The 12,483-nt window shown below is 41.1% G+C and overlaps 1 protein-coding gene and 1 pseudogene across 2 annotated transcripts in view; both read right to left on the bottom strand.

Annotated features, from left to right (window-relative positions):
- Nucleotides 1-12,483, bottom strand: part of tsen2 (TSEN2 tRNA splicing endonuclease subunit) — a 33,202-nt gene that overhangs the window by 1,853 nt on the left and 18,866 nt on the right. For both annotated transcript variants that reach the window (XM_072280336.1, XM_072280335.1), the window contains exons 7-10: nucleotides 12,262-12,312; nucleotides 10,487-10,625; nucleotides 2,220-2,256; nucleotides 2,024-2,135 (exon numbers count right to left, since the gene is read on the bottom strand). In XM_072280336.1, coding sequence (XP_072136437.1) covers nucleotides 2,024-2,135; nucleotides 2,220-2,256; nucleotides 10,487-10,625; nucleotides 12,262-12,312 — 339 coding nt within the window. The remainder of the gene's footprint in view (nucleotides 1-2,023; nucleotides 2,136-2,219; nucleotides 2,257-10,486; nucleotides 10,626-12,261; nucleotides 12,313-12,483) is intronic.
- Nucleotides 5,399-8,099, bottom strand: LOC140210837 (ATP synthase subunit g, mitochondrial pseudogene; annotated as a pseudogene).

Here is a 12,483-nt window from a genome sequence, read left to right as displayed (position 1 = left end):
GTCACGGGAGCTGGAAGACCTTTGGCTGTGTGCTCAGAGCTCGAAAAAGCGACGCAAAGGATTTTGAACATCGTAAAGCAGCGAGTTGTTTGGTATTTCTCCCCTCTTGCTGTGAAATGGAGACATCTCTTTCTCTCTTATTAGGGAGAGAGAGAGCCTGTGGTATGTCGAATACCAGGTGAACACATAGTCTTTGGAATACCGCAAGTCTGTGTTTTTGCTGTTGCTGTACGCTCAAGTGCTCGGTGGTGGGTGCCAATGCTTTTTTTTTGCCGGGGGGGGAGGGGGGATCGTTGCGGGAGCTGGGCAGAAAACATTCAGGACGTATATTGTATGATTTCTCTGACAGTAAATGTACCTTCAAAACCTTTTCTCACCTGTCTATCATCTCCCCTTGGTGCCCCACTCCCCTTCTCCTATGGTCCACCCTTCTCTCCTATCAGATTCCTCCCTCTCCAGTCCTTTACCTTTCCTACCTACCTCTCTTCACCCATCTTCTAGCTAGTCCTCCTTCCTCTCTCCCACCTTTTCATTCTGGCTTCTTCCCCCCTTCTTTCCTAGTCCCAAAGAAGGCCTTGGCCCGAAACACAACTGTTTTGTTCATTTCCATAGATGCTGCCTGACCTGATGGGTTCTTCCAGCATTGTGTGTATTGCTTTGGATTCCAGCATCTGCAGACTTTCTCCTGTTTATACAAGAGTATGTTGTGCAGCAATACCATTCGGTGTTTGAGGTTGCAGACATCTCCCTTGCAATATTTCAGATGCAAAGCTCAGGCATCTATGATACTGAAGACTACGGACCAGCCATTGAGCAAATAAGTTTTAAAGAATAAATCCACGTTTAATTGTTTTATTATCAAAACAAAAGAAATTATGAGCAGCCTCCAACCAATCTGAAATTGCAGTTCAGACTCCTGCTAACCATTTGCAGTAGCTGTAAGTACACCAGCTTGATGGGAAAAGGTGCAATTGATATAACAAAAGAGGTAAAATATAAATGTGAAAACACCTTCTTCGGAAAGGTGTCGAACAAATAGTGTTTCCTTTCAAAGTTCATGTACAGATAATGCCAAAACAAACAGCATTTTGGATTTGAAAAAGTATATAGGGAAAAAGAAAGGAACAGTTCAGTTATGAGCCAATAGGGTGGTCCTGGAGTTATTTCCTGGCATAATTTACATATTACTATTTAACTATTTATTATTTATGGTGCAACTGTAACGAAAACCAATTTCCCCTGGGATCAATAAAGTATGACTATGACTATACTGAAGAAAATTTTGAGAATTTTAGGATTATGATTAATACAAAGGGTCCTAAGCCTACATCAGAATGATAACCAAGGATAAGATATGAATGCCAAGACTATTGCTATTTGCATCACAAAGAGCCTTTAATAACTTCGAGGCATCTAAAGCCCTCTACAGCAGGGGTTCCCAATCTTTATTATGCCATGGACCAACATCATTAAGCAAAGGGTCCATGGACCCCAGATTGAAAACCTTTGTAACACAGGACGTGGGTGGACACAAATTCTTCTGCCACATTTTGAATATCCAGTGTCAGTTTAAAAGCATTAAAAGGTTAGGAGGAATTTCTTTATGTAGGGCATTAGAACATGGGATGGAATATTTTATTATAACAACAAACTATGGAAAAGAGCATTGCACCTTTTAGTAAAAGAGGCTCAAAGTAATTGAACATCAGAATTTTGGGAGGATCAATTCCTTACGAATTGTACAATTGCCAAATGCCCCCTCCTTTTTAAAAAAAAATACAATGATTGTATGGTGATCTTGTTGATGAGGCAAAGGAAGGTGCCCACAGTAGACGTTTATGACAACCAGAGGAAGAGTTTGGTGTGAAAATCTGTAATCCACAAATAAATGACTGGGGAAACCTAGGAAACAGATGAAAAAGTTTTCATTCCACTACTAAAAAGCAGAATGTACAGAAATTGAGATGAGCCCTGATGTCAACAACACTGAATCATTCTTGGGAAGGCTCAGGAGAACCTTTACCTTGGAGACATTTGTAGTTGTTCGAACCAACCCAGCGAGTGACCTCCAGGTAAAAGGCCGGCGTTGAGAGCCCTGACAACTGTCATCAACTATTTCAACCACTACTGAATAACTGTAGGCAGAAAAAAAAAATCAAATATTATGAAAATAGAATTAGACTCCATTGCAAGTATAATGTTAACTACACCATTCATACCTTGCATGATAAAATGGAGGTCCTTTTCGATACAACACTAAAATACAAAGGAAAATCAACTGTTATTTTAAATCTGATACACAAAGTTTTGTTGTAATTACAAATTGAAAAACAAGGCAGAGATTGATAGGTATCTGAATAGCCAGGGCATCAAAGGTATGGTGAGAAGGCGGGGGAGTGGGACTGAATGGGAGAATGGATCAACTCATGACGCAATGGCGGAGCAGACTCGATGGGCCGAATGGCCAACTTCTGCTCCTTTGTCTTATGGTCTTTTGGTTTACTTCACAGAAATATCTGAGCTCCGAGATTTCCAAAATAGATCTCATATCACTCATATTTATCTGTAAACTCTTAATGAGGGATGCATGCTTTACTATTGCTATTACATAGAAACATACAAAATAGGTGCAGGAGTAGGCCATTTGGCCCTTCGAGCCTGCACCGCCATTTATTATGATCATGGCTGATCATCCAACTCAGAACCCTGCACCAGCCTTCCCTCCATACCCCCTGATCCCCGTAGCCACAAGGGCCATATCTAACTCCCTCTTAAATATAGCCAATGAACTGGCCTCAACTGTTTCCTGTGGCAGAGAATTCCACAGATTCACCACTCTCTGTGTGAAGAAGTTTTTCCTAATCTCGGTCCTAAAAGGCTTCCCCTTTATCCTCAAACTGTGACCCCTCGTTCTGGACTTCCCCAACATTGGGAACAATCTTCCTGCACCTAGCCTGTCCAATCCCTTTAGGATTTTACACGTTTCAATCAGATCCCCCCTCAATCTTCTAAATTCCAACAAGTACAAGCCCGGTTCATCCAGTCTTTCTTCATATGAAAGTCCTGCCATCCCAGGAATCAATCTGGTGAACCTTCTTTGTACTCCCTCTATGGCAAGGATGTCTTTCCTCAGATTAGGGGACCAAAACTGCACACAATACTCCAGGTGTGGTCTCACCAAGGCCTTGTACAACTGCAGTAGTACCTCCCTGCTCCTGTACTCGAATCTTCTGGCTATAAATGCCAGCATACCATTCGCCTTTTTCACCGCCTGCTGTACCTGCATGCCCACTTTCAATGACTGGTGTATAATGACACCCAGGTCTCGTTGCACGCCCCCTTTTCCTAATCGGCCACCATTCAGATAATAATCTGTTTTCCTATTTTTGCCACCAAAATGGATAACTTCACATTTATCCACATTAAATTGCATCTGCCATGAATTTGCCCACTCACCCAACCTATCCAAGTCACCCTGCATCCTCTTAGCATCCTCCTCACAGCTAACACTGCCGCCCAGCTTCGTGTCATCCGCAAACTTGGAGATGCTGCATTTAATTCCCTCATCTAAGTCATTAATATATATTGTAAACAACTGGGGTCCCAGCACTGAGCCTTGCGATACCCCACTAGTCACTGCCTGCCATTCTGAAAAGGTCCCGTTTATTCCCACTCTTTGCTTCCTGTCTGCCAACCAATTCTCTATCCACATCAATACCTTACCCCCAATACCGTGTGCTTTAAGTTTGCACACTAATCTCCTGTGTGGGACCTTGTCAAAAGCCTTTTGAAAATCCAAATATACGATTAGAGGCTATTAGAGGGTATCCTGATTCTTTTACTGGTATTCTATTTAGACAAGTGTCTGTGTCCCAGAATGTCATTCACAAAGGATATTGTGTTACACTGGCAATGAGTCATTGTTCCACGTGCAAACAACGTGCTGTGAAAGAAAGGTGGAATGCAGGTTTGGGGCTTCCAACTACTCACCCCATATCACATTCTCTTTTTCAAACAGCTTGTCTATAATGGCCGGATGCCAGCAGTGGTGAGGAAATAAGGTAGAAGCAGAGGGCATCATCCTTGGCAGCTCTACCCATTTTGAAACAGTAACAGCAGGATTATGTAGCCAGAGACATCCTCATGCCACAAGGTGCTGAATAACCAGTAGCACAAAATAACATAATACACAATTCCTCAAGATTTCAGAAGAAGCTGAAACATGTTAGGCCTATGGTACACCGATTTACAAGCAGTTTGCTAAGCCTGGTGCAATTTATTTACGAGAAGAAACTAGCTAGGCTAATATGATTTTGTTTGGAATACAGGAGGTAAGTGTACAAGGTTATGACTTGCCTGGGCAATGAAAATGTACATTACTGGACAAGGAATTTATATCCCTTGGCTAAAAAAAAGGTCAAAGACAATATTTAAGATGATTAGTAAATGATTAGAGGGGGTTAAAGGAATTTTCCCACCAAAATATATCAGAAATCTGGAACTTCCTCCCTGAAAAGGCATGAGAAACACATAGCATTTTTAAAATCGTATCTGGTGGAACACTTGATATGCTGTAAATAATATAAACTATGGATTAGAACCAGAAAGTGATCAAAATAACTTTAATTTAGCTAGCAGCAACATGTGTGTAATGAGTTCACACATGCCATAACTATGCGATATGATAGACAGGGCTCACATTAAATGTTAAATTCAAGGAGCAGCAGCATAGATTTGATGTCAAATTCTCCAGCATGTGACTTGAAATCAGCAATTTCTGACACAGAAGGGAACTTCCAACTGAGCCACAGTTACAACTAAGGGTTCAAAAATATTTTCTGTGTGGCTAACCACAGCTCCAATGCCATATTCAGGCTTGCTGATGACACCACCGACACAGGCCAAATCAAAGGTAATGATCAGCACATAGGAAGGAGAATAAAAATCTGGCTGAGTGGTGGTGTCATAACAACAACCTCTTACTCAATGTCAGCAAGACCAAGAAGCTGATCATTGACTTCATGAGAAAGAAACCAGGAGTCTACGAGCTAGTCTGCATTGGAGGATCAGAAGCGGACAGGGTCAGCAACCTTAAATTCCTGGGTGTTATTATTTCAGAGGACCTGTCCTGGGCCCAGCACACAAGTGCAATTATGAAGAAAGCATAGCAGCACCTTTACTTCCTTAAGAGTTCGTGGAAATTCAGCATGACCCCTAAAATTCTGACAAACTTCTATAGATGAGCAGTAGAGAGTATATTGACTGGCTGCCTCACAGTTCAAAGTACATTGTTAAAGTATGCATACTGTACACAACCTTGAGATGCATCTCCTTACAAGCAGCCACAAAACAAAAAAAAATAGAACCCGTTAAAAAGACTACCAAACACCTAATGTGCATAAAAGAAAAACAAATCATGCAAACAAAAAAAGTGAGCAAATTGTTTTCAGATCTGAATTTCATGAAAGAGAATCCACATCCATGAAGCCAGCCACAGCCGATTTAGGAGCCTGTTGGTTGCAGGCCACAGCCTCAGTTCAGTGCAGAAAGCTCTCGGGCCCGGGCTCTGCCTTGACTCGGTTCTGGTGCATTGAATCACCTCCAGGTCTGCTCCAGCAATGGCCAAACACTGGCTCATATCATGCTCTCGTGCCCGGCCCAACCCTCTCAATTCGGCCTGTACGTGCAATGCCGCAATTGCTCTGCACCTTCGCGACTCCAGTTCACACCACAAAAACGCCAGGTCGTACAGGTGGTTCAAACACCGAAAGGGAAGTTACATGTTACTGATTGCAGTCATCAGGGACCCCCCCATCACCCAGGACATGCTCCCTTCTCGCTGCTAAAATTACTAAGGTGGTACAGGAGCCTCAAGGTTCACACCACCAGGTTCAAGAACAGTTACTACCCTCAGCCATCAGGCTCTTGAACCAAAGGGTATAAACTCCACTCAACTTCACTTGCCCCATCATTATAATGTTCCCACAACCAAAGGATTTACTTTCAAGGACCCTTCATTTCATGTTCTCAATATTTACTGCATATTTATTAATTATTTCTTCTTTTTGAATTTACGGATTTTGTGGACTTCCGCACTCCAGTTGAACTCCCTAGTTAGGCAGTCTTTCATTGTTTCTATACCATATAAACATATAACAATTTCAGCACGGAAACAGGCCATCTCAGCCCTTCTAGTCCGTACCGAACTCTTACTCTCACCTAGTCCCACCGACCTGCAATCAGCCCATAACTCTCCATTCCTTTCCTGTCCATATAGCTATCCAATTTAACTTTAAATGACAACATCGAACCTGCCTCAACCACTTCTGCTGGAAGCTCATTCCATGCAGCTACCACTCTCTGAGTAAAGAAGTTTCCCCTCATGTTACCCCTAAACTTTTGCTCTTCAACTCATATCCTCTTGTTTGAATCTCCCCCACTCTCAACGGAAAAAGCCTATCCACATCAACTCTATCTATCCCCCTCATAATTTTAAATACCTCTATCAAGTCCCCCCTCAACCTTCTATGCTCCAAAGAATAAAGACCTAACTTGTTCAACCTTTCTCTGTAACTTAGGAGATGAAACCCAGGCAACATTTTAGTAAATTTCCTCTGTACTCTCTCAATTTTATTGGCATCTTTCCTATAATTCGGTGACCAGAACTGTACACAATACTCCAAATTTGGCCTTACCAATGCCTTATACAATTTCAACATTACATCCCAATTCCTGTACTCAATGCTCTGATTTATAAGGGTCAGCATACCAAAAGCTTTCTTCACCACCCTATCCACATAAGATTCCACCTTCAGGGAACTATGCACCATTATTCCTAGATCCCTCTGTTCTATTGCATTCTTCAATGCCCTACCATTTACTGTTTCTGTTATGGTTATTATTCTCTAGATTTATTGAGTATGCCCACCAGAAAATGAATCTCAGGGTTGCATACAGTGACACATATGTACTTTGATAATAAAAAAAATTTGGACTTTAAAGTGCAAATAATCCATACACACTCGTTAAAACATAATTCCACCTTATTTTTTTCAGGTCTTAATAATTGGTTTGTTTCTTTTGAAATATTATGTTCATTCATATAGAATGGAATGCTGGATCAAACAGAGGAGCTCAGACATTATATCCAATCAGGCTTCCTTGGCCAATGACCTCACCAATGAAGAACCACATCAGAACTTCTGTGGCCACCGAAGTGCTTCTCAAGGCGTCCTTGACAGTTAGTTGTTTCCAGCCTTGAAAGATGCAGCAGGGCCCTTAAAGCTTTCGACAGCCACAGGGATTTCACCGGGTGTTGGAGGACTCAGCTCTACCCAAGCATATTTCCAAAAGGAAGGTAGACGAGGCCTTGAATACTTAACAGCAGCGCTGGCAAGCATCGGGGTCCCAGTCACCACCCTCTGCACCATCCGCCTCGCTGCCTGTGCCATCTTCACCTTATTTAGTATTTTAAATAACTATCATGACATCAGCTTCCAAGAACCAAATTTAGTGATAATATTGTTTCATTGTTAATCAGTTTTAATAATTTAACTGAGTTGATGCAAAAATTTGAAAATTGGGCATTATTGACAGGATAAAGCACTAAAACAGCTGGAAATGCAAAATGTACCTAGATAAACATAGGTGGTGGTGTGGATAGTGATGAAGGTCGCCAAAGAATACAATGGGATTTAGATCAGCTGCAGTTACAGGTGGAGAAATGGCAGTTGGCGTAATCCAGGAAAATGTGAGGTACTGGACTTCAGGAATTTAAATGTAAGGGAATTCAAATGCATCCACTGTGATCCCATCTCAGTGTACCTCTGCCCTATTCTACATGTTGTAGTATGCAGAAAATGGCAGGACACTTAGAAGCACTGATGTGCAGAGGAATTGTGGGTGCAAATCCATAGCTTCCTGAAAGAGGCAACTCAAGTAGATAGAATGGTAAAGAGGGCACATGGCATGTTTGGCTTCATCAGTTGGTGCACCATGTGTAAGTGTCAAGAAGTCATGTTGCAGCTCTGTAAAACTTTGGTTGGGCTGCGACTGGAGTATTGTGTGCCATTCTGACCACCTCACTACAGCAAGGACATGGAGTCTTTGGAGAGGATGTAGAAGAGTTTTACCAGAATTTTTGCCAGGATTAGTGAACATTAGCTACAAGGAGTGGTTGGAAAAGCTTTGATTGTTTTCTGTGCAGCAGAGGCCGAGGGGAGACCTGTTCAAGGTTTATAAAATGAGTGGCATAGATACAGTGGAGTCCAAATGCTAGTGGTAGAAGCAGATATGACAGACATAGGAACACGCAGGTGATGGAATGAAATGGATCGTGAGCAGGCGGATAGCTTTAATTAGCCATCATGTCAGCACAGATATTGTGGGCTGAAGGAGCTGTACCTGTGCTGTACTGTCCTATGGCCACTATGTCACCATTCCCAATATATCAAGGACGTTGCCACGTCTCGAGGTAAGAGTGAAAGGTTGAATAGGTTAGGATTTTATTCCTTGGGATGCAGGAAAATGAGGGGAGATTTGATAGAGATATACAAAATTATAAACGGGTATAGATAGGGTTAATGCAAGCAGGATTTTCCCACTAAGATTGGGTGAACTAGAGGGCATAGGGCAAGGGTGAAAGGTGAACTATTTAAAGGGAACCCGAAGGGGAATTTCTTCACTTGGAATGAGATGCAAGCAGAAGTAGTGGACGCGGGTTCAATTTCAGCACCCAAGAGATGTTTGGTTAAGTGCATGATGTGAGGGATTTGGAAGTCAATGGTCCATGTGCAGTTCATTGCGACTAAGCAGAATAACAGTTTGGCTTGGACAAGATGGGCCAAAGAGCCTGTTTCTGTGCTGTAGTTTTCTACAACTGAGGCTTTGATGATGATGACTCAAAAGCAACAATACTTTCAGCCGTCGGACTTACTCCATACAATTTCACTTCAAACACTGGGTAAATCTTATATATAATAATATTTGTTATATGCAAAGTAATCAGTACCATGCAAAAGCTTGGAAGGTTCAGTTTGTAAAGATTCTCTGCTACATTTTATATACACTTTTACTTCTAAATTATGGGTTGAAAGGTGATCCCATCTCAGTGTACCTCTGCCCTATTCTACATGTTGTAGTAATAGGTTTAGAAAGATCATACAAACAAAACAGGATTAAAGCAGATCCTGATTATGTTCTCACTCAGCATTAGATGTGTACTTTCTTCAACAGCAGTACTAATTGAAGAGACAGTCAAGGTTCAACTAGGTTTGTAAATCCGGATCACAAAGACCGGACCAAGTAAGGACATCAGATTTTCTTCCCTGAATGATATTAATGAACTAGAGGGATTTTATAAACTCAATCCACATGTACACTCATTGGCCACTTTATAAGATGCAGGCGTGTAACCAGTGAGGTCTTCTGCTGTTGTGGCCCATCATTTTTAAGGTTCAAAGTGTTGTGTGTTCAGAGATGCTCTTCTGCACACACCATTGTAACACCAGTTTATTTGAGTTACTGTTGCCTTCACATCACTTCAGCTTGAACCGGTCTAGACATTCTCCTCTGACCTCTCTCATTAACAAGGCACTTTCACCCACAGAACTGCTACACACTGAATGATTTTTGTTTCTCGCTCCTTTTTCTGTGAACTTGAGAGCAGGGGTTCCCAGCCTGGGGTTCACGAGCCCCTTTTTGAAATGGTATTGGTCCATGGCATAAAAGGTTGGGAACCCCTGCTCTGGAGACTGTAGGGTGTGAAAATCCCAGGAGATCAGCAGTTTCTGGCACCAGCAATCATTTCACAGTAAAATTCACTTAGATCACATTTCTTCCTCATTCTGATGTTTGATCTGAACAACAACTGAACCTCTTGACCATGTCTGCATGCTTTTATTGATTGGCTGATTAGATATTTCCATTAACAGGCAGGTGAAGGTATACTCAATAAAGTGGCCACTGTGTCTTTTACTGTAAGTAATAATGCCCTAATTTTATTTCAGAATTCCTTACCTGCTCTTAAGACATGGTGGGATTCAAACTTATTTCCAGATCCACAGTCCACTAGTTCATGAACTTAACCACATTGCCACCATGCCCCAAACAGTAATCAGATACAATTTAGGACATTCCTGACCTGTTGAGTTCAGTTAGTTATTCTGTAAATTTTGAGCTATTACAGAGCCATTAAAGTAAAAGACTTCCAATTATATTTGCTGTTCAGTCTCAGGACCTCCTGAAACACAAACAACCAATCATTTGCTGCATATTTTGAAATATGGTCTCTGTTGCAATGTAGGTAATATCATAGCAAAGTACCCACAAAGACCAATGTGATAATGACTGCAATGTTTTAAGGAACTTTGATGATAGAAGTATAAATATTGGCCTGAGTACCCCACCCTCAATTTCTCTTTGAACCTGTCTATTTTGCCAATGGCAATATAATGAAGCTCACGGTGTGAATTAAGCCCATACTTACAAAGGTCTGTCCCATACTTCAATCCAGTTTTTGGCACCCAGCCTTTGCTTCGAAAGTAATGATAGCCCATGTAATTAGTCTTGAAGCCGGGCTGAATTGCACTAAATACTTCCCACAATTTTACAATAGTCAGAGGCTCCTAAAGTAAAGCAAAAGACAGGCTACCATTAATATTTATAATCTTCAATAGCAGAGACTGCTTGGGTATTAATGGCTTCATTCATCGTCAATGGCTTGACAAGCAAACAAAACGTAAATCAATACTGCTAATGATTCAAACTACTGAAGTGTTAAAACCTATCCTTCCTTTGTATAGAATGATACTGATAGACTTGTGGGGTGTCTACTGCTCTCTGTTTATATTTCGTGTTTCTAATAGGTTACCTCAGTGTGTTGTATTAGAAATTTCTTCAGGTTCAATCTCTGTGGATAGATTAAATATTTCAAAATTGTTAATTTTGTTTTCAAAGATTACTGTATTTTTCAGGGTTTGATACTTCTTAAGAATAAAAACTGACAGCAAGACTCCACAGTTGGGCTAAATGTTTTCGGGTTGGAGTGAAAATTCAACAGTGAATGTCCTGGTTTCCTGCTATTGCTTTAAAGTGCCCCAGTGTGAATGGCAACTCAAGAGGCTGAGTTTCCAAGTAAAAGATAACTGAACTGGCATATTAAGGGAAAAGAAACACATCTTTCATACCCAGAATGTTTCAACCCTCTTTATAGCCAATAAAGTACTTAAGAGTACGTTTTGTTGAAGGTTAGGGATCAATGTAGCTAATATGTCCATACCAAGCTTCCACAAACAGCAATATTACAAAGATCAGATCAGAAAGTTTGTTCATGGAGGTTGAGTGAGGGACAGGTATGCTGCAATTAATCAGATATGCAGTTACAAAGAAGGCACGACAGGGGTTATATTTCATCAGGATTTTGAGAAGATTTAGTATGTCACCAAAAACACTTAAATTTATTCGTGGAGAGCATTCTAACTGGCTGCACCACTGTTTGATATGGGGTGGGGGTGGAGGGGGGTTGTGCTACTTCAGTGAATTGAAGTAAGCTGCAGAGAGTTGTAAAGTTAGTCAGCTCCATTCTGGGTACTAGCCTCCGCAGTATCCAGAATAACTTCAAGTAGTGATACCTCAAAAAGGCAGCATCCATCATTAAGGACCCCCATCACCTAGGTCATGCCTTGTTCCCACTGATACCATCAGGAAGGAGGTACAGAAGCATGAAGTATTATTATTTATTGCATTTCATTGCACTGCTGTGCAAAGTTAACAAATTTCATGACATACGCCATGATACTAAACCTGATTCTGATTCTGTGCTGCTTGACCTTATGATAGTGTCATGGAAGTTCTACTGCATCAAGCTGACTGGGTGGACAGTTCATTTAAAGCAGGGGTTCCCAACCTGGCATCCACAGACCCCTAGCAAAACGGCATTAGTCCACGGCATAAAAAAAGATTGGGAACCCTTGATTTAAGGGAAGCTGAGAACATGGCAGCTCCAACAGTGCAGCAAAGAGAAGGAAAAGCCTAAGAATTTCTAGCCATGTCTCTTCAGATAAAAGCTCTTCAGGTACAAAATTACTACGAAATCCTACTCCGAGCCCAGACTTAATCTAAACCCAGGGGTGAGAGTGCTGCTTGAGGATTGAAACGAGGTTTTGTGGTCTGCAAGATTTAGTGCACATTATACATATAACAATTGGGAGAGATTCGACCCATTTTAAAATTCTCTGTTCAAAAAAGAAATATAAAACTTACCTCATTGCGATAAATAGTTAAACATCCCAAGGCATAAACAAGGAAAAAAGCCTGAAACAGTGAAGTCAGAGATAGTTGTAAATACTGCTGAAAGTAAGCATTTTGCAAATTATAATTCAGAAATGTCACACAGAAATAGCAATTGTGTGTTAATTAAACTTCCAAAATAATAATATTTACAACTATGAAAAAGGTTTATATGCATTAAGAAATAGGAATTAA

The sequence above is a fragment of the Mobula birostris genome, chromosome 16 (genome assembly GCF_030028105.1).
Source record: "Mobula birostris isolate sMobBir1 chromosome 16, sMobBir1.hap1, whole genome shotgun sequence".
NCBI lineage: Eukaryota > Metazoa > Chordata > Chondrichthyes > Myliobatiformes > Myliobatidae > Mobula > Mobula birostris.
This window is presented reverse-complemented; position numbering and strand designations above follow the sequence as displayed.